Source organism: Pantherophis guttatus, chromosome 1, assembly GCF_059756535.1.
Source record: "Pantherophis guttatus breed Tessera chromosome 1, ASM5975653v1, whole genome shotgun sequence".
Taxonomy (NCBI): Eukaryota; Metazoa; Chordata; class Lepidosauria; order Squamata; family Colubridae; genus Pantherophis; species Pantherophis guttatus.
In genome coordinates this window covers 95,959,039-95,986,848 of record NC_142063.1, presented here as the reverse complement: position 1 = coordinate 95,986,848, position 27,810 = coordinate 95,959,039, and the positions used below count along the sequence as shown (strand labels likewise).

The window sequence follows — 27,810 nt, the reverse complement described above, 5'->3', positions numbered from 1 at the left end:
CACTTCTAAGCCTCAAATTGTTATTCAAAAGAATATAGTGGTTTTACATTGTGCCAAAATTAGATAAATTCTGCCAGTTCAATTTATTCCTTATTAAAAACAATAGCCCTGTTCCCAACAAATTTAATTGGTCAGTGAAGATAACATTAATATGCTACACAAATATCAAGAAAGGTCAATTGACCCTGTCAACCAATCCAAAGGTATTAATCTAATTCTACAAAAGATTGAATGAAGTCAATTCTAGTCAAAAGCAGTTAGTCAACTATATCATGAGAATTTCCAAACTCTCATGAATTGCCCTATTTTGCCCTATTTTTAGAGGAAAAAATCCTAAAAATGGGGAATCAGAGAAAAAGCAAGCCACTCCATATTAAACAGAAGGAAAGATGACCTGATGATTTCTTCTGTAAAATGTAAACAACTTAGACTGTTAATCATCAATTTCAGAAGAATGAATAAATTATATTACTGCTAATATTAAAATAATGGAAATTTTATTTGAATGAAAAACTTGAGTTTACAATCAGTTATTAAGTGAAGAGTGAACAATTTGCATTTTTCTATTCTATGACACATATGAAAAACCTCTCAGTAAATAAATATTTCTGTGAACAGATTTAAGATAAGGCATTTTTTTAAAGATAAAGCCCATATCAGTTGTTCCTGACCCTTCAACATGGCTCACATCAAAACGTGAAAAAAAAATTCACTGGATAATTCTGAAAAAAGTAGGCTGTTGGATCACAACCCAAAAGTCCCAGTGGCAAGAATGTTGTGCTCATTCATTAGAGAACAAGTTAATTAACCTATTACCCCTATTCAGAACAAACTATTTACATTTCACTGAATAGAGAATCTCTGAAAGCAGCACTCTGTTAGAATCAACATCGTGCACCCAGACTAAAAAAATGGCTTTGAGAATATTTTTGTCCACCATTTGTAAAGTGCCACTATCAATTTTAAGTCTGCATTTTGCCCACTGAGTACCAAAATACTGAAGAAACCACAGCTTCCAAATCTTGCTGTTTTTGACAAGAGTTTGAGGCTAATAACAGTCCACCATACAACCAATACCACAAAAGCTACTTACTGGGAAACAAATGCAGGTATGTAACTGAACCTCATGATGTTACATATGTACTCCTACAAACCATAATCAGATCCCACTTTGGTCTTTGTGAAGTCCATACTGCAATATCCTGAAACATTTTATGTTCATTACACAATGGAGAGAAGCTGGAATTGCAGTGCAGTATGAGCTCATTACAGCATCTTCAATTTTTTTTTTAATAATAGCATGCTTTTGTTTAACCCACAGTTTGGATCAGAGTGGCAAGTTCTGTCCTTCAGGATCTGTGTCACTGTTGCTGGGTTGAGGATGAATTGGTAAAATATCTAGCTCATCCACCTGGGGGGTGGGGTGCATCACCACTAGCTGGTCCTGGGGAATGTCTGCTGCAGCTGCTGCTAGGTTGGTAATTGATTTACTTTTCACACACTGGAAGTCAACATGGCGACTTTTCCCTTCTTCCTTCTCCCATGACATCCTTATGAAAGGTCTTTGGACATAATTATAGATTACTTCTGGTCTCCCACCAGGTCGCTTCTTAACTTTTTCTTTGTACGTGGGATAACCTAAAAAAAAACAACAATAACATTTATAAATTTTATTTCACTCAACATTTGAGGACTCTGAAGTAGAATACAGCATTTTATTCAACAAAATATTTTATTTATTCAGCATATTTAAGGCACACCATTTTGTAAATCATTCATCCAGCTGTTCACTGCAGTTTAATTGACACTCTACTTTTAACACTTTTTGTAATTAGATTCATTTCACGAAAGATATATGATTCATTCTAAGTTGAAATTTCAAGCTATGTTTCTGTATAAGAATAAAGCTCAAACTTAAGCAGATCTACTGTTTACCTGAATTAAGATATGGTACTGAAGAATGGACAACACAGTGACTGCCAAGGCTTATCTCTTTTTTTGAAGTCACCATGTTGCAGTATTATGTGGTCCTCATTTAAGAATCACTTGTTCAGTGACTGTTCGATCTTATGGCAGTGCTGAATTAGGGTACTTACATCTTTTCCTCAAGGTTCTGGCTGTTGCAGCAATCCTGCATTCATGTGATTGCTGTTTGCAAGCTTCACTGCCAGCTTCTGATAAGCAAAATCAATAGGGAAGCCAATAGGTGGTCGCACCTGTTGTTATTAACAACAACTACCTGTACTCCCTCTTATTTCACTGTGGTTTTAGATCATAAGTGTTTATATCCTAGTTTTTCACAACGTTGGATTAGACAACAAGATCAAATTATCTTACCTTCTATACCTAATCGAATCTTCTTAAGACCCCTTTCCTTCAGGACCGATTTGGCCACATCTCTGTTCTCAATATACTTGAAGAACCTATATAACTTTGTGCTATAAATAACTGGGGAGAAAAATACATTTCATGAAATCAATGAACTGTATATACGTTCAAGTCAGTATACAATAATGGTTAGAAAAACAAACTAATGCATTTTGAAACAATTTTAAAATATGCATAGTATTATTTATATTATCTAAGAATCCATGTATTACTAGATTGAGGAGTGATCCAACATGGTAATCCAGGCTAATATGCTCCCTGCACACTGACTACATTGTGACCCTGCACACACAAACGATGTGATCATCAGCCAAATATACCTATAATTCTCCAAATGACAGATTTGACAGGGCACATTATACAATCAATGTGTTGAATTATCATAAAAATTGTGTCTACTAAATGATGCAGGTCTGCACAATGCAGAGGGATCAGAGATACTGTAGTGCATACATTTAAAAAATTAATGATACAATTAATTATATAGAAAAGGGAATGAGCCAAATTCAACTGGAGTGCCAACTGACTTACTTTGAGAATATTCTTCTCCCATTTGAGGTGGGTACTCTTCATCCCAATCAACAACATCATCATCAGTGAGCACTACAATATGACACTCTCTTTCCCCACTCTGAGCACTGGCTACCATCAGTGGCAGTATCATTTCTTCAAGGTAAAATTCAAACTGTTTCCGAGCACCATCATTTGATAATTCATGCATGAGAGCACCTGAAATGAAAGCAACCAAATTCATTACTCTCTGCTCATAAGAATACTGAGCTGAATGTTAGATGAGCCATTATTAATTGCTTCAATAAAAATATTACCTTTGGCACAACAGAGGTACAACTTCTCATAGTTCTCGTAATTGCTAAATGATGCTCAAAGATTTTAAATATGTTACCTTGTACTTCCTAGCTTCTGGGCTTAGAATAGTAATTGCTGATGTTTACAAGGTATCTCTGACTTGCATGTAAAGCTAAATAAGCTGGACCAAAATAATGTAACCTGAGAATTAATTAACACATCAAAATCATTAAGGTTTTGCAGGCACCTCAAAAATCATGCCTTGCAAATAGTCAGATAGTTATTTGAGCAGGTAACATCCTTTAAATATTTTTCATCCTTCTAGTAGAAGGAAGTCTCATGCTTCCTATATTGCCCAAAGAACTCAAAGAATTGCATCTACCATCCTTAATATAGCAAACAAAAGGAACTAGTAATTTACCTGCTACAGTGAGCAAAAATACTGGCAGCAACATTTTATGGGGGACCTTCAGTCCCTATTTTACTTTGACTTTCTACAGAAAGTCTAATCTAAAGGTTTAAACTCAGTAATCCAAATCCTCCATTGTATCAATAAATGTACACTACCTCTAGAGGCTGCTGTGAGTGGAGGCTAAAATATTAATATTAAACTATCAGCTAAAATATATTTTTATCTTCTGGCTTCAGTCCCTTTTAACTGTGGAGGATGAATTCCAGTCTGTTTGGAAATAATTCCTGTTAGATAAATAGTTGTCTAGAACGCTCTCCTTTCTTATTTACTATCCTTGAGATTTGATCAAGCCTCTGTGCTGAACCAAAGTGGTGTATTAGTTAAAGTGCTGCTCTAGAAACCAGGAGACTGTGAGTTACAGGCCTCAATTAGGCATGAAAATTAGCTGGGAGACTTTGGATCAGTCTCTCTCTTGTAGCACAACCCAACTCACGGGGTGGTTGTTGTTGTTGTGGGAAAAATAGGAGGGAAGTATGATAGCCATCTTGAGATGACAATACATACACACATAACAACTCTGAATCCAATTATGTATTACTCATATAAATTAATAGATATAAAGCCTGACCTAAGTAATAATTCAATTCTCCCTAATATTGTCAGCACAGACATACAGTAGCACCTGCAGCATATCTTATTCAATTAAAAGTATCCAAAATGTAGAAGGGGCACTACTTTGACTGCTTTGAAAGGAAGATATAGGAAAATCCTACACTTGGAACATCTAGGTCTCTGAAAGTTTAGGGAAGCCGAGTCTACTGAACAGGTTCTCCTTCAACATATATACATTGGAAATACTCCAAACCTCTTCACTAATTGAAAAGTTTACAGGTAACAGAGTTCAAGCTATGCCTGTTTATTAGACTAGAATCCCTTTATAACAGCTTGGTTGCCTTATTATTATTTATGATTCCTACATGTAGTTTTTAGAGTTATGATAGTTTTGGGCTATTAATGCAAAGTTTTGGCTCTATGTTCCACAGCTTAGATAGCTTATGTTCAGTGACACATTTTGTAGTTCTTATCTACCAGTATTAATATTTTAAAATATATTTTTATAGCATCTTCTTTCTAAATAATCAGTAAAAGTATTTAATGTTAGACTTTTGTAACTTTAACTATTTCTTCCATTCTACACTCGATATATATATGCAGTTGTTGGTTATAAGTTGCATTGTTATATGCTATATGATGTTGGTCTATGAGTGAAATAAAAATTTGTATATATAGCTTCTATGTATTTAATGGGTATAACTACAGTATATCTTACTAAATCCAATCATCAACGCAATCTATAATCTATTTTATGATGTTAAAATTGATAGATGCTCAAATATTACTTGAAGTAGTTTATGGTCAGAAAACAGCATCATAAAAATGTACATATAGGTATAGGAGGTTAACAGCAATGTTATACTTACTGAGGTCTCTACATTTGATAGTACTATAATCAAAAGAAATACATAGATAGTCACATGCTTCTCGTAGTTCAGGAATAGATATTCCATCAGGACAACGTATCATCCCAGTCTTGTAATAATCCTTAAATTAAAAAAGAAAAAGAAACAGATTTATGAGGAAACATTTAATTTGTACAGAATAATCCTTCATTTTTCTAAATCCTTGCATGTTTTTCTGCTGCTGCAAACAAACTGGGTGTCCAGTGGTGTTGCAGAATGAAGCAATCTCCTTCCTGTCATATGGAGACTGAGAAGAGACCACAAAGAACTAGAACAATAATTAAATTCCAAGAGCAATTCAAATTGCTTGGCTAACAACATTATGTTTAATGAATCTTAGGAAATATCTCTCTCCTCAGAAATGTTATACAAAGATTTTAATGTCTTCATTCTGTCTCTCAACTTCAGTCTTCTACCCCCTTGCTTACAAATAGCAGAGTTGAGGTGTTTTCTTGGGCAAAGTCTTTTCAATTAATATATTAGTAATCATAAACACACTTTTATGAAAAAATAGCTTGCTCACTATTGCTGGCTTTCCCCAACAATGCACTGCCATATTCCAGAAGATGGCACATAGATGGTAAGCCCAAAAGGAATGGCCAGTATCTTAACTAAGCTGAGAATCCTTTAACATATTAATGAGATGTCTGAATGAGCAGAGTAAGTCACAGACTTACATATAAATTCTTTATTCCTGAATTTTCCAAGTTTTTATAACATTGTAATACAAACTAATAGTACTTAGAATATTGTTAAATAAATTATAAAGTTCATGATAAGCTTTTATAGGAATGTTCCATTTTTTAAAATTTCATAAATGTGAAAGGGTGCAAAGAATAGTATCTTAGGAAAACTCACCAAGATAGCACGAAACACAGTGGAACCAATTCCTTCAGCCACTTCATATTCTCCTTTTTCATTGGGCCGTGTGAAGTTATGTTCCCTTCCAGAACCAAACATCCTATATATAGAAGAGGAAAAAACCCATGTTATTCAAAATCTACATAGTGCACATAGTTCACTAGTATTTGAATTCAATTTGATAAAACTTTAGAAGGAATTATAGGAAGTTCAGAGTATGCACTGTTAAGTATTATGTTCATACTGTATATCCAAAGGAAAACATTTTTTGGAAATATTTACTTTAATGCATGCAAAATATGAATTAATTCAAAAACATTCATCTCTGAACTTCAAAGTTTAAGATAGAAATGCTTTGCAATTTTTAATAATCTTTGTGTGGAAACGGATGAGTAAGAAAAAACACTGATCTCCACATGAGTAGTATCAAGTAGCATTTAAGTAAACAGGCTATTCTTCAGAGCTTTCTCTGAAACAGTAATTAAACAGTAATTAATTAAAGCTGAAACAGTAATTAAAGAGAAGTTCCCCACATTAAGACAGCAACCACTCTGCTTTTTGGAAGATTTGCAATTAATGTTGAATTGACATGTTTCAAAATAGTAAATTAGCATATACTGAACAGGTATTACATTAAGCTTCATATCTTGTTCAGCACCACCCTTTCCCCAAACTTTGGCCTTGGCCACAAGAGCCTCTCTGAAGTTGCCCAACTGTTATGTTTAACCTAAGAAGATATAATTAAATAGATAATAGCAGTATTACATTTTACTTAAGTTTAAATATAAATTAAATCAACTGTTTTGTTTAATTACTTTTTGCTTTCCCTTTGTCTGCCCCTATTACTTTTTCAATCAGGTTCACCACGTATCATAAAAAGGCCAACTATGGCTCCTGGTATTTTAAAAAAGTTTTTTACGATAGATAAATGGCAATGTATGCATCTTCATTATCACATACTCTACTCCAGAATGAATTTGACACTTTACATTAGGTAATTTCAAAATAACAAGAGTATTATTTTAAAAGTAATTATTCAGGAAAGAAGTCATGAAGAGTCTTATTTCCAGGAAGGATAGACTTGTCTAAAAAGAAACCACACAACAGCTAAATTGTACTTCATGAAAAATACAGTAATACAGATTAAAGGAGACTAAACTGCACCTGAAATGTTACACTCAAGTATTTAACAGCAATAGCAATAGCACTTAGACTTAAGTATAATTTCACAGTGCTTTACAGCCTTCTCTAAGCGGTTTACAGACTCAGCATTTTGCCCTCCAACAATCTGGGTCCTCATTTTACTGACATCGGAAGGATGGAACACTAAATCAACCTTGAGCCAAGGAGAATTGAACTTCTGGCAGTCGGCAGAATTAATCTGCAATGCTGCATTCTAACCACTGCGCCACTAGGGCTCTTTGACAGAAGCAGCAAATAATGAGATCAAAAATATTTCACAATATGAAGACATGGTTTTAGCCATGATTTAGAGAGAGATCTGATGGTATATATGCAATAAAAAGCCATACCAACCTGCCCAGCATTGTATTTGGCTGTGCAGTAAAAACTGAAGGATCTACAACAAATCGAGTATTGTCCACTATAAGTGTTACTCTCTCTGACATTCTTATGTTCCGTGCTCCTTCTTTTGCATTCTCATACACAAAAACCATTTCTCCAGCATTCTTGCAACTCCCATCCGAACTTGACTGGCTGCTGTTTCGACTACTGTTTACTAGACTGCTACTGGAACCATTCGGAGAAGCTTTCTGAGGACGAGGGCTGCTTGGTCGAGATGAGCTATGATCCTTCTCACGTTCTGTAATGAAAAGTAATACAAGTATTTAAAACTGAGTTGCAGTATCAGAACATGTTATATCTCAAAAACATATTTACAAAGGCAACAGTTTTTCCACATTAAGCCAAACTTATTTTTGGATTTTGGTTTGGTGCCAGTAGTAACTCAGGGTACTTACTATCTCATGATGTGTCAGAGAAAAGAGGCAGTCTTCCGGCACTAGCATTAAGTATGCTACTTATAAAGTAATAAAGGTAGGACAAAAAACTAATTAAAAAATAATCCAGCAACGGGATTGTAAAATTTTAAATTATTCTAAAATCTGAGGTACCCTAGACCAGTTTTCCCTAATGTGGTGCTCTCCAGATAGTTTGGATTACATATTCCATCACAAAAGGCTTGCCGGCTCCAAAACAAGTGGAAGGGGATAGATTGAAGAAAAATGCCACACGACCAGTTTCCATGCTTAGGCCTCAATACAGCGTATCAAACAGAACATACACATGTAACACTGTACCCAAACATTTATGTAATTGAGGCTTAAATAATTTCCTTGGTAATTTTTAGTTTGACACAAATTATAAATATTAAATGGTGAATGAGTATTTATATTTCTTCCATCCTGGAGGCAGTTACAGCATTAGAAGATTCCTCTTCCACCCTATTGTATACTCTCCACTATCTTAGATATTTCTTTATTTGTAACGTATTTGTTCTCTTACCATTTTAATTTTTTCTATTGTTTTACCAGATTGTAAACCACCCAGGTGACATGGGCAGCGAATAAATTTAATAAACATTCCCAATGAGATTCTTTATCATGATAATTTTAGAGCTTTCCCATTTTAGGTTTCTGACACAAGAACCCAAGTGAAAAGATTTTATGTTTGACAAAGATATGTACTTTCTAATAAAAACTAGAAAGTGAATACCTAAAACAGATACAGGTTTCTTATGATATACCTCCTTGATGTTGTCTTGTTGGTGAAGTAACATTTCTGATGCATGGAGTGAGCTGGGATTCAAGACGTTCATGGGATGAGTCACGTGATCTATCACTTGACCTTCTTCTGTCTCTTGATCTTTCATGCCCACCACTAGCCCCATGAAGACTCATTTTGCGGCAATCACCCTTAACAAGACGAGATGAAGTACTAGAAGATAAATAGACATGAAATAGTATTTAGAATTTTTAAACAGCAGTTTAAAATAGATCTTATATTGTGAATTTTTTTTCAATTTCAGTAGTGATCTAATATTAACCTCTTTCCTGAAGTGTTTAGAAAGAGGCACGTTGCTTGTGGGAAAGTCATATCTATATGGCAAGATTTTCACCTTTTCATGACATCCTGACATCATGTACATAAGGAGTTGGGAAATGCCTTGGAAACAAAATGAGCCAAACCAGAAATGCAATGCATGTCTGGATCGGATGCCTGAAGGCTATCAGGCACTCATGCTGCATCAGATCTCAATGATTGCAACATCCTGGGTCATAGGGTTGCCTTCTGATTAAGATTCTTACGTTTGTATAAAGTGTTAGAACAGGTACAAAGATGAAAACTGTTTCACAAAATAGTAACTCAAATTTAATCAGTATACTGGCTGCCAATAGGTTTCTGAGAATAATTCAAATGCTGATTATTACCTATAAGACGGTATGTTCCTGGTAGAATTTGTCCTAACATTTGAATTGTGATGGCATGTTTTGTCTTTTCAAACCCTTATGAAGTTAAGGGGTCAAAAAATTTGTCTTTCCTATGAACCAGCCTGATACCATCCATATATGAACAGCTCCCTATTTCTCCAGTCTTTCAAATATTAATTGTGGTCATATATTCTTCTCTTTTCCACAGAAATCTCAAACTGCTCTATTTGAAAAAAAATCAAAACTAGATGAATATTTCAGGCTACATCGAACTGAAATATTTACTAGTTGCTTAATATCAAAGTAAAATGCTAATCAACTGGAACATTAAAATCATATTTGGCCTGGTAATTTTCTATTAAACCAACTAAACACAATACAAAAGGTACCATAAAAATACAGTACTACTTCGCCTTTGAAGTTTAATAACCTCTTCTACACACAAGCACTGAAGGAAATGTATTTGGCTTCCAGTTCACATTATTTTCCTATAACCTCTAACTCCAATCTCACTTGAGGAAATTGTGAAATCAGCAGCAAATCAAATCAATATTTCCCCATATTCGAGGCTTTTGAGTCAATTTTCGACTATGTCAACTTCTTATATAAAGACTGCATTTTTTCCCATTTATACAGTACAGTACTGACAGGATTTTTTTTTTAAAAAAAAAACAAACTTGTGACATCCTATGGCCTTCTACAACCGAAGATCCACAGATATGCAGAAAGCCCATAAGGAACACCTGAAGCCAAGGTAATCCAAACACTATGTTACAAAAATACTGAAATTGGTTACAATAATATCCAAAACAGTCAATACAATTCAGGACCAAAAACAAAAGACATTTCTGAGAAAGTGACTATATTCAAAGAATAGATCCATTTAGAAAAAAAAATAGAATTGCCCCATGAAGTGCACCAGCAGCACAATTTTTATCCTACTGAGCACAACAATTATACGGAATACATTAGACTTTGGGATCAATATCACTATAGTCTCAATTGTCTATAGATTCACAGAACTTAGGACACTGTCCTAAAAAGGAGGAAATGGCAAACCATTTCTGAAAAACATTGAGAATGAAACTGCAGGGACTTGTCCCGGCACTCTGAGAATCCAACATGACTCAACTGAAGGAAGCAACAAACCTCCCAGAACTACAGATTTTTCTGCAATTAAAAAGGGAAAGGAAGAGGCAAGTCACTGGTAGCAAGGTGAACTCCAAATCCCTCTCTCTCTTCACCCTGCATTGCTTTAAGTAGATGAAGGAAATGGGGATACGAAAAGAGAAACTAAAGTGAAATTATATACTTATCTACAAATTTAAAATAACCAATGTTACAGAAGTACTTAACTATATCAAACCATAACATTCCTTGTATTAAAATAACTATCTGAAAGACAAGATTACATAAATTAGGGATAGCATTCTGTGCCTTTGGCGTTTAGTCATGCCGGCCACATGACCACGGAGATATCTTCGGACAATGCTGGCTCTTCGGCTTTGAAACGGAGATGAGCACCGCCCCCTAGAGTCAGGAACGACTAGCACATATGTACAAGGGGAAACTTTACCTTTTTAATTTATATAATTTTGTAATAGTCAAAAATAGTATTTTTAAAAAATGTTACTAGTAAATAACTGAATTTTCCTTGCTGTTCAATATTATATGTATGTTTTCAAGTCCAAATCATGTTTAATGGCCCTTGCTTGTGAGCCTTAGAACTGTAATGTTGGTAACATCAAGCAAAACACTGGGTAATAGATTCATAAAAATACTCAACTAATCCATTTAAAGTTTATAAAATGAATACAAATTATACTAACAACCAACTAAATATACATAAGTTTTTTTTTAATTTTGAATGAAAGGAACAGATCTAAAATGCACAAACTAGAGTTAAAAGCAAAATACATGATAAGAACACAAAATGTATGTAAACAACTATTTTTAAATTTCATTTTAATTAATCACGTATTTTCAAAGTTCTACTGGTTCAAAACAAATAACTACTTCTCACAAAGGTTTGTTAATTACACCAAAAACCTCCTTTGGCTTAAAATATTTATTTTAAAAATGAATAGAATTCAAATTTTGAAATTCCAATTATTATATTAAGCAGTAAGAAAAGAAACTACCTTTTAAATAATGATAAAGAAGAATAACAGTCATCAAATACTTCATATAACTGCTCTTGGAAATGTCAATTTTTCATCTATTAGCATGGAATAAATTTTACATATTAATATAGCTAAACCCATATTAGAAAGCACATAGCATCAGTTATGACTGATAAACTAGACAATGGATATGTATTTATCAAATCATAGCTTTCACTAATTGCTTAGTCTACAATAAAACACATGTAAGGCTATATTTTGTAATGTATTAAAATGATTTTCAATTTTTACAATTTTAATTAACAACACTCGAGTTTTTCTTTTTTTGTAAATATTTTTTATTTATTTTTTCAAATTTAAACATAAAAACATAACTTTCAAGAGCAAAAATCTCGATCCGGTCATAGATGGTTACCACGCTTACATTCCTTTCACAAGCTCAATTCACAATTTCCATTACATCTTTTATAAATAAACAAAAAAAGAAAAAAAAGAAGATAAAAAAGAAATTCAAAACTTAAGAAAAAAACAATTTTACCTCAAATTTAACATTTTCATCTATATAAATCCGTTATATCTATCCAAAATTAGTTTCAAATTCACTTTCACTCATTTTTACATCTGCATAACAATTCTAAACATATCTTTATTCTCCTTTATCTTAACATTTATTTGCAAATTAAAATTAAAACGTATTACATCAAACAGTACATTTTCTTAAAATTTTCCTGCCTCAAAATATATTCTTCTTTATTATTTTTATCCCCTTGATATCATCCACTATTTTAATAGCCACCTCTTATTTTCTATTTTTATTATTTCACAACCCTTTCTGTTTTTATCCAAAAATCATATATACCTAGGCTTTTAAACTTTATCATATATACATAGGCTTTTAAACTTTACATTTCAGTTAGTCACATTTAAATTTATCCACTTTAATTCTTCCTTTTCCTCTCTGTCCAAAGTGCTCTATTTCAAGGTTCATCAGTTCAAAGTAAAGAATTTCTGTATGTCCCTTTAAAACTTTTAAAATGTCTGATCCAAGCGTAGTGCATCAGCTTCCTGTCTTTGTTAACTACGCCACACCTAGTTTTGTCAGTCTCCATTGTTAAAATTCAAACTGTTCTTTCTTTCTTCTTTCTTAAAATCATCTGGGACAGAGTAGGAATCTCCAAAATCCTTATATCCAATATTCATTTCAAGTAATCCAAGGTAAAAAGCCAATTAACATGTTTCTTTTCCACCCAGAAAGGGAAATCTCTTCAATCCACTTCCCTGCTTAATCACTGCAGACTCCATGGCTATTTTGTAGCCATCCATCTGTCTATCTTTATTAGCTTCATTTTCTTTTAGAGGCATTAATTATCAGGAATATCCATTTCTCCTCTCCACTCCAGTTAAAGGCACAGTCAAATTTCAGAAATTTATTAATACCAAATCATCCAGTTTAAGTTTACTGCAACAAAATTCAATTTGGGTCTTTTACCCATTTTTTTTTTCTTTTCAATCTTTAAGCCCCGCAGTCCAGCAGCCGCTTTTAATTTTGGGGTCTTATTTTCCAATAATTCCAAATAGGTACGTTATATTGCCTGGGTTGGTGTCACTCACCCGGCTTCTAGATTTTTGCTCTTTCTTCATCTTCTTTCTCCAGCACAATCCTTGTTCCCAGTTGCCGCAGTTTCAGGGCAGCCACCATGGCTGCCGTTCCGCTGCCACCGATGTGAAGGAGAAGCCTCCGGCCCCGAGGAACCTGCCCGTTCCTCTCAGCCGCCCAAGGCGTTCCTTCTTGTGCCCCTGTCCCTACAAGACAGGGGAGGTCCGGAGACCTATCAGCGGCAGCTTAGTAGAGGGGATTTGGCAGGGCTCAGCGGAGCTCGCCATTTCCCCGTCTGTGTCCCTGCGGCGCCAACCGGAAGTCTACACTCGAGTTTTTCTATTAGCCAAACTAAGCTAAAATATAACAATAACCAGAATATACTTATAATATATATTTGTGTTACATTTTGAACATGGAAATTCAGATAAAAGAAGATGGAAAAGTTATCATATCTATTTAGAAACAATAAAGATAATTTTTATAGACACAAAGACGACAAATTTATTAGGAAGTTCTTATTTGTCACATATGTAAAATAATTTTTTTTCTTCTGAAATAGCAATATTTTTATCCAGTTAGTATATATTCCTGCTTCTGAAAATAATTTAAAATTATTTTCCCCCCAGTGGCTTTACATATTCTGTATGGATAGGTGCATGGATGTAATATGCCTAAAAATAAGGATGACAAGATCTTGGGAAAGTAGAATTTGTTCTTAACCAGCAAATCACAAATAAATCATATCATAGAAATTTTGTATTATGAAAATACACCCCTTTTTTCCATCCAAAAGAAATAGAAAATGGGAAAGTATACTGAAATAACTCATGCTGGTATTATATTTTATTATTTCTCATCTGTTTCCTAAAAGCTAAAATGCTTTTCTGAAGTCATTTTCCAAACCTATAACCTGCTTAAGGAGAAATGTTAGTTGGTAAAAAAAAAAGAAAGAAATCTCAAACTTTAAAACAGGGAATAAAAAAATAACTTTAAAACCCTGCATTTTAGCCATGGGAAATAGAATATTTTCACCAAATAAGTAGACATTTTGCACCTATTTCTGGACATAAATGAAATCCATTTGTAGCTGTCCACTGATGTAACAGCTGGTAAGCATTTTCCGATTTTATTCTTATTCCTCTATCCACTTAATTAGTTCTAGATACTCTAGCACAGGGAAATGTGATGCAGAAAGAAAAAAATAGAAACTTGAATTATAGGAGCAAAAATCTGCTTACCACAGCATTAGATGAAACACCCAGTTTTTGCTCATTCCAAAAAGATCAGTTTTGCTCCACAGCAATCTTATAAAACCCGCATAATAAAACACAATTCTCTTCAGAAATGTCCAAACACAAGGCAAGTTCATGCATATTAATACTTGGATATATCTACAGTAAACACATGCTACAGGAAGCATGCCTGATGACTCAGATAAAATGCTTCCTACTCAAGTGATAAAAACTCTAGCGAGATAGTAATCATGCTACAAAAATTTCCTGAAAAACAATAGTATAAAGGTTTATTACTCAAAGTTCTCATCAACCAATTGAATGGCATCTATTAAGGAAAGGGATTTTCTCGTTTGCAGAATCTTCCTTCCAAATTTATTCAAGATTCTGGACAACATATCCGGAAAAGATTTGGGTACATTTGAAGGGGAAAGAGAAATGTGTTCAATGTTATCAATTTAACTTTTAAGATTCCTAAAAACAAAAGGTTTAAATAATAATGAAAATATAGTTCTCACTGTTTTAGTGAGAACTTCAAAGTTAATCTATTTCACTTTTATATTGGAAATTAAATAACCCTGACCTTTAAAAAGTTATAGGGTGTGGGTATATGAAAAAATTTACAAAATAACACTAAAACAGCAGCTTTATAATGTACAGTTCAACCAGCTGCATTATTCAACTTTCCCTTCCCATTAGGTTTTGATCTTATCTTGCATAATTCCTTTCTTTTGCCAAATTCCTATTAGTCAACTGCTACTACTGTGTTGTTGTTTTCTTCTTACTTTTTAAAAAAAGCATGTAGCATCTGAAAGTGATTTGTGTTTAGGGACATTTCATTCCAAGAAAAAATACTGCCAAATAATATTTTGGTTTATTTGAACATTTATATTCTAGTAAATGAGTTATGATTTCCCATTCTCCTCAAATATTTTAATTCCATTACATTTTGTTTAATGAGAAAAGTAGATATTTTGAGATATTTATAAAGCATGTTAAATTATATGCCACATTTGCTTTTGTTTATTAAACAAACTATTTTGCTAGATTAGATTTCAGTTTCTCACTTTCTCCCCCTAAAAAACCCATATTAATTATAAATCCAGGCAGAACACTTTATAAACCTCTATATAATTATAATACTCTAATATACAGGCATATGTAGTACCGACTTCTATCTAAGTCCAGCCCACATAGGTGATGTCCTTGTTCAACTTCTATATATTGTTGTTATAATACAATGTTGCTACTATATAGCAGGCTCTTCACATTGTTTCAGGTTGACAGCTGATCCAAGCTGTTTCCATATAGCAATCTAACACAGCTTGCTGATAACAATTTTCTGGTCAGCAATCGCATACAGCAGAAACATCTTGATAAAATACACACCCAACTTTAAAGTGCTCTTAGAGAGTAGTTCCCTTATTGGGACATTTATTCTAATTTATTTATTCAAATCAATAAATTAAGCCTCAGCAATAACAGCTGAAAAAATGCATATCATTAACATAAATTGAAAAAACTGTAAAAAGATGTGGTTCATTTTTATACTGTTGTGTAAGATAAGGATGATATGACCTAGCTTGCATCATACTCTCATGAATCATCTTTTTACTTCCTTATTAATACAACCAGAGTAGACTTGAAACATTACCTTTATAAATTCTTGGTCTAGACCACAAATAGAGTAAAAATAATAATCTAATGAAAACTAAACAATAATCAAACTTTAAACACATAATTTCATATATTTTCTATTTCTGCTAAATTCAGCTTTTGCTCAATAATATTTCTATTTATGTTAAAGCTGTTACTTTAGATTCATGGTCACACAACTTCTCTTTATCATATAAATATTTCAAAAGATCAATTACACAAAGAACTATTCCTCCCTTTTACATATTCCCTTCTCAATTAAGTACTGAAAACTGTATTGGATTATTAACAGATACGCACCTGCTTTTTGGGTAGAAAAGGGCAGGAACACAAAAACATGGAGAAAATATTGAAAACAAAGTACAAAAGAAATCTGCTCCTCTCCAGCCTGAAGGTTTAGAAGCCAGTTCAGCATTCTCTGGCATTACTTGCTAAATTCAGCATATTTGTTCTTTCCATTCTCCTCTCAATACTCCACAGCATTATTAGCCTCACTTTCTAGCATCCTCTTTTCTTCTCCATCTCAAGGGTAACACTCTTGTTACAGCTTTTCAGTCCATTAAGTGCTCAGAGAGGTAAACCCCCAAGATATTATTTCAATTCATTTTCTCACAGCCACTGACTCAGCCGTACACAGTGCAGCACTGACGTCTAACCTCACAGCCTCCAGTAAGCTGAATTGATTCTTACCATTTCCTTTTTTCTAAGCTGCCATTGGTTGGCATATTTGATGGATAGTGTACAGAACGCATAAGGAAAGAGCTGCTTGGTATACTGCCAAGTGCCATCTGTGAAGCTATTTCAAGCCCTACCCGCTTGTCAGATTTTAATAAACTAATAAAGCATCTGAAATGTTTCTTCTGTCACCTATCTTTCATGCCTCATTCTTTAGGCTTTCATTGCAGCAGAAACACCAGAATTCACTCAGCATATAGTAATTTGTCTGGACAGGAATCCACAGCAAAAGATTCTTAATAGAAGTCCTGTGCCGTTTGTTTAAAACACAGGAGATAAAGACAAATGACATGAAAAATTTATGTCAAGAATTTGCATGTACAAAATAAGGAAGATATATTGTTAATTATTCTAAGCATAGTATTTCAGCCCCCAATATAATAATTCAGTTACATTAATGCAAATAAAAATCTAATGTTTTAATTTCAAAGAACAAGTCAGAAGAACAAAAAAGTTTCTGGTCTAATCCCAGCAAGCAAAATTCAGTTTCTGTGATTTACAGAATATGTGCAATATATTTGCACAATGATAGATGTATATATGTTTATATCCATATTATAACTTCTGTAAAGCTCTGAATTTGGAAGAGATGCTGTGCAATACATAGGGATACAGCACCCTTCTAGGACTTATTGAAACAACCATGACTATTTCCCAATTAAACAGCAACTATCAAAGCCTTCTGAGCAGCCCCACAACTACTGTCTTACATCTGTTCCATACTAATCTTTTTTTACACCTACTATCCGTCTGCTTTATTCAGGATGCAAACAGTTCTTCAAGGAATGCTACAAAAAATGAGGGGACATAGTTAAATATGCAAAGGGCATAAGGCAAATATGGCTGGCAAATTAAAAAGCCACATCTGCTCACATAGATAGGTGTGGACAGGTTAGGGGCTACAAACCAGTTTTTTCGCCTGCTAGCAACGGTAGGCAATCTACTTAATTGTCATTGGAAGGCACAGAGATGAAAGGTGTTAAAACAATTTCAGTTGAAGGCTAGGGGTGGAATGGGATTCCAAAGCCTCTAACATGAAACTATACCCATTATCATTTGTTCATTGTTCAAAGAAAAGTATTATCACATTCACTTACTTCTGTTATATGTAACTAGATACCCAGAATCCAAATTCAGATTTAAGATTTTTAAAAAAAAAAAAATAGAATCACCTACAAATACACAAGGAAACAATAACAAATAATCTCTAAATCAGGATGCAATTCTGAAGAAACATGAAAAATGTGAGTCATAAACTAAATGAGAACATTGTGTATTTAACACTCACAATTGCTGAGAATATTTTGAATATATGGAGTTGTATTCAATTGTGCCTTCTAGAAGAATACCTGCCATACAGGCAGTCCTCATTTAGCAGCCACAATTAGAGCCAGCAATTTAGTTGTTAAATGAAGAGATTGCAAAGTGAAGCATCACAAATTTATGATTCTCTTTCAGCTTTCCTTTGGTTTGCAGACCAACAAAGCTCATAAACACAAAGGGTGGTTGCAAGGTTAGTTTTTCATTACCAACATGGTCTCTAAATGGTCTCTAAACAAGGCAGTCAGATCAGATTTTCTTCAATAGGAGTTTCTTCAACCTCCATCTTTTCAAGATAAATGTGATCATGTCCTCTCCCAAAGAAAAGAGGACATGAGGACTACCTATATTTCTCTTCTGCACACCTCAATTTGCATAAAAGTTATTAGAATCTCTGGAGTGGGACATAAACAGAATTGTACATGGGAAGAACAATGGAAACCATTGTTACACAAGCAACTTACAGGCATAACATTGCATAAAGTTGGTAACCCTATCCAGAGCTAGTACTGCAGCCATGAAGCCATGTTGTTTCTAGAAAAATAGAAATCCATTATGTTGAGATTAAATCCAAGCTTGTTTATATCCATCACAACTCCACAAACTGAGTTAGACTGGCTGGAAATGTTCCACAACATTTCCAGTCAGGTTTGGGGCATCAATGAAAAGCTGACTATCATCAGTGGACTCAAAATACCTTGGACTAAAGAAATATATGACTTCTCTCAGAAGCGTCAAATATATGCGCTAGAGTAGGGGTGTCAAACTCAAGGCCCGGGGGCCAGATTTGGCCCACAGGGTGCTTAGATCTGGTCCGCAGGGCTGCCCTGGAAACAGCAAAGGATTGGCCCACAGTGCTTCTGCCAGGGAAAACGGAGCTCAGGAGGGCCACAAGAAGCCCTCCCTAGCCCCGTTTTCCCTGGCAGAGGGTTGCAGGAGGCCGTTATAGCCGAAAACAAAGCTTGGAGGCCAGTTTTCACTGGCAGAGCGCTCGGGCCACCACTGGTGCCCCGACATGAGTGACATTGAGCTGGCCACGCCCACCCTGGCCACTTGCACTCCGTCCCAAGGTCAAACACAAGCCTGATGTGGCCCTCAATGAAATCGAGCTTGACACCTCTGCACTAGAGCTACTGCCACCCTGACCACTCCTTACCCACCAGTACCAGCTGAAACCACCCAAAAAGAAAAGAACTTTTGCAGAAAGGTACCTTCATCCCTTTACCCCAAAGGTAGTCCAGTAGGATACCATGATAGTAACAAAAGCTCCTGGGAGAAGAAAAGAATTTACATAAACCACTTCCTAAAGGTCCTTTATACCTGAATCACCAATACTTCCTGAAGAAGAAATAACACCACAAGAAAGGGAAGTTGGCAATAAGGCAATAATTTTCCAACAAGGCTAGATCAGACTTTTTTTAATATAGAAGATTCTTCAAACCACCACCTTTTTCAAGACAGACAGGATCATGTTTTCGCAGAAAGAAGCAATTTAGCCATCTCTTGGATCCAGCCACTGACATATCTACTCAGTGCTAGAAGGAACCAGGAAGGGCATTGTCCCTGATCATATGTACCAACTTTCACACTTGAGAGAGCCCTCAAGTTTCCCAAAGTTCAAACTAATCTCAGATAACATTAGAACATATTATCTCTATTGTCACATCAAAATCTATTAAAGAAGCATCAAGCTCAAAATTAATGTAAGCAATTTTATCCTTGAATTATTTAGCAAAAGTGCCAGTTGCCAGTTGAAACATCAGCTCCACTATTCCTCTAAAGAAGGGAGTAGGCTAATCTAAACAAAACCACTAGAAATTCTAGACACAACAACGACAGACAAGTATGCATTTCACCACTCTTAACCAACAATGTATAACAACATATTAATGTAGAACATGAGCACATACCTGTGGTCAGTCTTATTCATTCCTTGCTAAAAAAGGCTGGAACTCACGTAAGTTAAAGGAAAGGAGAAGCAACATGAAGCAACATGAAGCATCAAACTTATCCTTCTCTTAATAATCTAACTTTTTAAAAATTATTTCTACCTGAATTCACCTAACCCTAAACAGGGCTTTATTTGCATTAACTATAGTTCCATACCAAATGCACTAAGCCGTGGTGCAAAAACCATGTTTCTAAAATAAGCTATAGGTAATTCAAAATCAAACATAGCCCATTCTATTTTATTACGGAAAATCTAGCTAGGATTTTGAAAAATCTAAGCAGATACATAAAATTATACTCATTCATCACAACTATTTGACAGAAACCAGGTCTGCATGAGAAACATGCCTTGTTCCATAACAGCAAATTGGCCATATTGTTGGTCTTTACCATAGAAAACAATATCCTTGAAAACATCAGTCATAGTCAGTTTATTTCTCACTGGAAGGTTTTACAGATCCCCAAACATGGCAGCTAGATACAAGTATTCTTGTAAAGACTGCCTTTGGTACCTGGCAGTTCAGACACCATTCCATTCTATTTTTGAAAAAAAAATATTTTAAATACAATTAATTAGGAGGGATGTCATGCTGTTAAGCAAAGCAGCAGATTTTAACATTATCTTTATTTCGTAGAATGCACTTCTAGATGTTTCATAGGCCCAAAAGGCCGTCTTAGAAAATAGTAATAGTGAATTGGTGCTATGTTTCTAAATTCGTCCAACTGCCCAGATGTTTCTGCCTGCTTAGATAAAATGCCAGAGTAAGCCAATCAAAACTCAGGCATACAGGCCTATTAACAAACAAGCCTAACATAACTTCAAATGTAAAAGAAGTATATATTTTAGATCAAATAAAGGCAACACCAATTGGTCTACTTTAGGTTCTGATTAAGTGAAATGTATACAAACGTAAGGCCAAATATCATGGCTCTTAGAAAGAAGGCTGAAGGAAGGAAAGAAAGAATACCTAATCTTCAAACTCGATTTTAATATGTTCTGCTGAAGAATAGAGACTGTTTCATAAAGTGTTCATTCAGAGCAGTAGTTGTAGCTATCTAAGAATTAGGAATTATCTTATTAGAAATCTTTGCACATTACCAAATTTAAAAAAAATAAATAATGCAAATTAAAGGCAAGTAAGTATAAAGCCACATCAGGAAATAAATTATCTGACTTTAGGCAGCAAATGTCTATTATAATATTGTCTGTTATAATAACTAAGATGTTATCAGGAAAGAATTATAATTTTTATTTATTAAATTTATATGCTACCCCTCATGCTATTAAACAACTGTGCATGATTTTAATTTGTACAAAATTACATTAAATATGACCTAAAATAAAATAGAGTTATGAAATAGAATAATAGGATCATATTACAATAGTACAAGGGCCACAAATATCTAACTCACTGATAGGCTTTAAAGGAAATTTTTATTAGTAGCAAATGAACAAAAATATCAGGATTATTTCTACAGTATTACAATGAAACTGTACATTTTACAAGAAATTTATAATTTAGAAGACAAAGAATTGCTCATTGAAACATCAGTACCTAAGTATTTTTAAAAATGTTTGTGTATTAGCCCATGAACAGTAATTCTGTTTTACACTGTACAATTTTAATGATTAATCTGAATCTCTGGAATAGTAAAAGAAAATACTGATTTTTTAAGAATTCAAGCAAACCCAGTGATGAATTAGTACTAAAAAAATTTAAAAGTAAAATCTTGTATGCCCATAAGGCAGTTGTACTATGAAAATAAATGATTAACAGGCAACTTTTGTTAGACAATACTAGCTAAAGGACTGTTTTTAACCTGTTCAAAGAGTTAGTTAAAATCTTTATAAAGGTATAAATGGTGTCAAAAGTACAGATATCCAATACTAGAAGGTATTGTCTAATGAAAGGGAGAAAGGGAAATTTCTCACACTGCCTCAGTCTCATGCTTAAGATCAGCTGCCCTGGAAAGGTGGTTATGGAACACTAAAAGTCTGTGACTGGAAACTTCTCCTATTCAAATGTCTGTTAATGTAGAATCACTAGGGTGCTAACCAATGCTTTAAATATTTAAAATAAAATGTTAGTATTTAAAATACTAACATTTAAATTAAGGAAATAGAGAATTGAAATTGTTACTCAAGGATCCCAAAATACATGACAAAAAAAAAAAAAAAGAATAATGACAGTCATTATAATGCACTGGATTTTTTAATACTAATATGGATTATATAATTTGTGACTCTTTTTATTATAGAGTAAATCCCACAGTTAAGATAAACTGAGCTTCACCCTATTAATATACAATTTATGAAGGTAAACGTTAAAGCATATTGAAAACCTTGTCCCTGGATACCAACTGTTGGAATTAACTCAGAGCAGCCATCCAAACTCCAAAAATAAAATGTTCACACCAGGTTCACCACAAACAAGATGTTTACAAGGCAAACTGTGGCCATTCGATTCACAGGACAACTCTCTAAAGACAAATGCAGCATTTCCAATCAATTTTCCATAAAAAGTGTGGAAACAATAAGAGCACAGCCAATAGCTTTTTGGTCTCCCTCATAGGGTTTCTTAAACGGGATCGCCACTTCGTTAACTCTAAAAGCAAGGAAAAGTCCAAACGGTGCCCCCCCCCCCACAGTACAGAATTGCGCAAAGCAGAGAGGAGTTGAGGCCATGACAAGGCAATTTCTCGCAGCAACTGCCACGCACACAAGCCCTCCAAAAAGCTAACGTCGGCCACCAGATGCGTGGAGGTTTACAGGAAACCTTCATCCTGGGCGTCAAATTACCTATTTTTTTTCTCCTCCCTCAGGGACGGCTTGTTCCGCGTTTGCCGCAACGGAAATCACTCCCCTCCTCTGCCACCACCACCACCCCACACCGCATCTAAAAAAGCAGTGCCCAGCCTCGCATTGCCATCAGCGATGTCTCTCTCTCTCTCTCTCGCCAATGCCACCATCCCACGTTCCCCCCGTCATCCTTTCCCACACTTGTCTTACGTCGCACACCGGTACCTGGCAAGCCGTTCTAGTTGTGGCACACCAGGACGATACCGTCGCCCACGACGCCATCCAACCAGCATCCTCAACTGCCCAGCCTAGGCGACCTACAAAAAGCTTCCCAAGTATTTACTCCTCCCAAGTATCACACAAGCCGAAATCAGACCGGGGACTCAGCAAGGTATTTATTGAAAGGCCAGTGCTTCTTCTTCCTCCCCCCCCCTTTCCCTTCCCTTCCCTTTCCCAGACAAGCACAACCCAAAGCGCGCTGAAGAGTTTTCCTCCTCCAATGGGGACGAAACGTTTGCAAAACCAAATCGCCAAGCTCGGGAGCTCAAACCGAAACGTAACTTACCAACCCGAGCTACTAATATTCAAAGACATTTTCATGTACTCCTCCCTCCCGAGGTCTCCGCTTCAAGAGACCTACCTTCAACGGCTGTGCTTCCCTTCCCTTCCTTCCCCCCCCCCCACACGCCACTACCTGTTGTGGTGTCGATACTGCCCTTAAAACTACTAAGAACTCCCCAAAAACTGTCAGTTTCCGAAACTGTCGTTTTCTCCCACCACATTGGGGCTTCTTCTCCTGCGCTCCAGCGAGCTTCCCCATCTGTTGAAAGCGCGCACACACACACACACACGCCGTACATATGTCCCAAAGGTACTTTTTTGCTTCTTTTTTTTTTTTGCAAGAGGCAACTGGACTTTCTGGTTTTTCTTTGAAGACGTTTCGCTTCTCCATCCAAGAAGCCGAAGAAGCGAAACGTCTTCAAAGAAAAACCAGAAAGTCCAGTTGCCTCTTGCAAAAATAAAAAATAAAAAAATAAAAAAGCAAGGACCCTTTGGGACAACCAGGACCTGGATGACTGAGAATCTCCATATAGACGTATATAAAACGTCTGGATTGTGGCGAAAGAAACAGACCCACCGCCGAACATCCTTCGGCTCCCCACCCCACATGTCATCCCTAAAGCTGGCTTATTTTTTTAAAAAAAAAACCCCGATCCCTTATTCTCATCACCCGTCCACCACCCATGACACCACCCGGCGTCCATCTTTCAAGGGCTCCGGTGGCTCCGAGTCTCCCTTGTCACTCAAGTCTCCCTTCTTACGGGCAAAAGAGCCCGAGGCGATGGCCACCACCTCGGTTTCTCAACCCTCAAGGGAGGCTTCACGAGAACCCAACGATCTCCAGGATTCCTTATCGCGAAGCAATTAAGAGGTGCCTCACCCCCCCCACCCCCCCACCCCCTCCTTCTTCACCTCACCTGCCGCGGCCGACGTCCGGGGGGGGGCTCAAAACGACTCGCGCTCCCCACTCACCCCTCCCACTTCCAGCAACAACCGAAGGGCTTACTACCGCCACTTGCTGAGTACGAGATGCCTAGGCCCGGCCAACCGTCCGCTCAGCTACCGCGAGAATAGAAGCAGACTGCTCTATTCTGACGTTGGAACGCTCGCGATACTTCGACCAGAAAGGGGAAGTCAGGGGAAACCGAATCGAAATTTCCCTGGAGGAATCAGCTGATAGCGCGCGACTCGAATCAAATTCGCCGGAGAGGGAGTTTTGTAGTCGCGCGGCAACGGCTTGTTTCTTCGCGATGGGAATTACCTTAATCTGGGAATTACCAAAGAGAAAACATACACACACACACACACCACGCGCACACACTCTCTTAGGGCAAGCTTGCTGTATATAAACAGAGAGCCAACCCCACACTCACTTGTCCTGTTGATGTTGCCTCGTTGGATAATGTAATGTCTGCAAGGAAGCAACCGAGAGTAATATTACTGTATTTTTTAAATACTGCTTTCATAAGTTACATGTAGGTAAATTGTGTAGTATTTCACACGCCTTTGCAGCTGCAATAGTTCTTAGTTGGTAAACCATTAAAAAAATATGTTTTAAAAGACTTTAGAAATCTGTGAAGTCTGGTCAGACTCGGGCATCCCAAGAAGAAACTCTTTGCTTCTGTTCTCAATTTTACCTTAATGCTGTTAAAATTTAAACCAAAACCACTGTATGTTTATGTATGTTTGCATTTTTTTTTATTTTTATAGACTGAAGACAGCATTTAATTTCCTTGTACCATGTGCAATGACAATAAAGCAAACTATAAACCTGGGGTGAAATCTACTTACTTCCCTACAAGTTCAGAAGTGTGCGCACCATTGTCAGGTCCGATTGTAGACCCTCTGTGCATGCGCAAAGCCACCTGCGCATACGCAGAGGGTCAAAAACAGGTTACTTCCTGATTAAAACCAGGAAGTGACATCCGGGTGGGTGGGCGGAGCCTCATGCTGCCACCCCTACCGGTTTCCTGAACCACCCGCTGCTGCTGCTACCGGTTCGCCTGAACAAGAGCGAACCGGTAGCATTTCACCCCTGCTATAAACTATATAGTAGAGTGCCTCAGGCAACCTTGTTCCAATCCTGTTCAATTTAGGTCTCGAGATGAAGCAGAAGAGTTAAACCTCAGTACCAAATTTCTAGAGCAAGGTCTCGCTCCATTAGATAATTAGCAGTCTGGGATTATTTGGGGGTGTTTGCAGCCTGATCTAGAAATTCAGTTTCTAGATTCAGATAACATTCTGAACCTTTAATGAAATGGTTAAAGCATATATGGTGAATTAGTCCCTGAAATATCCAAGAGCTACAATAGCTATTTTGGGAGCAGCTATCTTATATTTTTGAAGCTTGTCAGGCTGTCCTTTTTTTTTTTTTTTTCTTTCGTGCTGTTTTTCAAACTCTACAAAATGATACAAAGCCAAGGGCCCCTTCTCAGGTTGGAGCTACTATATTTAAACTTACAAGACTTTTTGGCCTCTTTCACTAACTAGCACACTCACGGAAGACGAAAGAGAGGGGACAGAGTTGCTTTACCCTGTGTCTCTGTATTCAGAGGCTCTAGAACACAGATGTCAAACTCGATCACGGCAGCTTGATGTCATGTGACATATCGCAACGTTTTTTCCCTTTGCCGAGCAGGGTGAGCATAGCCTGCGCATGATGCATCTGGCCTGCAGGCCGCCAGTTTGGCACCCCTGTTCTAGAAAAATGTTAAATTAACACTTTGTTCTTCCTGTTCAAATGAAGGTGATGTACAAGAAGTCCATTGCATACAACAGTTTATTTAGTGGCCATTCAAAGTTACAATGGCACCTGAAAAAATTTTTCACACTTAACGACTTGCAGCATCCCCATGATCATGTGATCAAAATTCAGTCACTTAGCAACTGACTCATTTATGACAGTTTAGTGTCCCAGGGTCATGTGATCACCTTTTGTGACCTTCTGACAAGCAAAGTCAATGGAGAAGCCAGATTCACTTACCAACCGTGTTACTAACTTAACAACTGCAGTAGCAAGAAAGGTTGTAAAATGAAGCAAAACTCATTTAACAACTTAGCAACAGAAATTTTGGGCTCAATTGTGGCCATAAGTCAAGGACTACCTGTACTCAGGGTTACCTTTGTTACCTTTGTACAAAAAACCAGACAACTCCATTTGAACATTGGGTATTCCATGAACCCAAGGCTTTTTTCCAAATAGAAACTGTCTTGTATTCTTCAGTAGAAAATTTGTCATTTTTTTTTTTTTTTAATTTGATTTATATGCCGCCCTTCTCCGGAGACTCAGGGTGGCTTACAATGCGTTAAGCAATAGCCTTCATCCTTTTGTATATTTTATACAAAGTCAGTTTATTGCCCCCACAATCTGGGTCCTTATTTCACCTACCTTAGAAAGGATGGAAGGCTGAGTCAACTTTGAGCCTTGGAGAGATTCGAACCAGCAGAAATTGCAGGCAGCTGTGTTAATAACAGGGTGCATTAAACCACTGTACTATCAAGGCTCCTGAATTTACTGAAAATGAATGTACTAAAATGAATTTAGTACATTCATAAATTAATAAATATAATTCTGTTTAGAAACTGTTTGGCCAACTTTGAATCTAAATTTGTGATTAAATTTAAGCAATTCTTAAAGGAAGTACCGTTTTTGATATACAGATTTTTCCACTGTATTGCTGCTGAACAGTTTCCTTCCAATTAAGCCAGCTACTTTCCTTTAAGTCCAGCCATTTGATGAGGACCCAGATTGTCAGGGACAATATACTGACTCTATAAACCACTTAGAGAGGGCTGTAAAGCACTGTGAACCGGTATATAAGTCTAAGTGTTATTGCTATTGCTACTTGCTGAAGTGGAAATAAAATATCAGAGAGAGATACTTTATTTTGTTAAAATTTTTATAGCTCCCTCTGGTGGCGTGAATTGTAAGATATAAATATTTCTGGCCATTGTGTTTTATACTGGTAGTCTTCAATTTACAAACATTCATTCAAAATTAAGATGATGCTGGAAAAAAGTGAGTTATGACTGGTCCACAAATTAGAACCATTACAGTACCCCCACAGTCATGTGATCAAAATTAGTGTGCTTTATTGCCACCCATACTTAAAACCACATGGAATCTCCAGCTCCCTTTACTCATTTATCTCCACTTTTGGCTATCCTACATAGAGGGATTGAAATAGAGGTTTGGGACCCTCGGCAATCTCAGCCAGTACTACTGCCCCCAGATCTATATTTCAGCACCAGCACTGCTGCTGCCACTGAGAAATGCCCCCTCAAACCCCACATCATAGTCAAGCACCACAGCACAAAGCCCCAGTTAACCTTTCTTCTCTGTGCTCCATAGACCTTGCTATACCCAGCTGACTTTCAGCATCTTCCTCTCACTGAA

The 27,810-nt window shown here is 36.1% G+C and overlaps 1 protein-coding gene across 11 annotated transcripts; it reads right to left on the bottom strand.

The window, feature by feature from the left end:
- Positions 1–480: 480 nt before the first annotated feature.
- On the bottom strand, positions 481–24,542 carry BTBD10 (BTB domain containing 10). 11 transcript variants are annotated; one of them, XM_087878572.1, is made up of 8 exons: positions 24,332–24,542; positions 8,753–8,943; positions 7,525–7,810; positions 5,986–6,088; positions 5,089–5,209; positions 2,920–3,117; positions 2,338–2,448; positions 481–1,638 (listed from the first exon to the last, which is right to left on the bottom strand). In XM_087878572.1, exons 2-8 carry the CDS (start codon positions 8,904–8,906, stop codon positions 1,328–1,330), a joined length of 1,284 nt encoding a protein of 427 aa, XP_087734698.1. In that variant the 5' UTR covers positions 8,907–8,943; positions 24,332–24,542; the 3' UTR covers positions 481–1,327. The 11 variants fall into 11 exon arrangements, with proteins under 11 accessions (XP_087734698.1, XP_034273024.1, XP_087734706.1 ...); XM_034417133.3 differs by having other exon boundaries at positions 24,424–24,527; XM_087878580.1 differs by having other exon boundaries at positions 24,176–24,338.
- Positions 24,543–27,810: the final 3,268 nt, after the last annotated feature.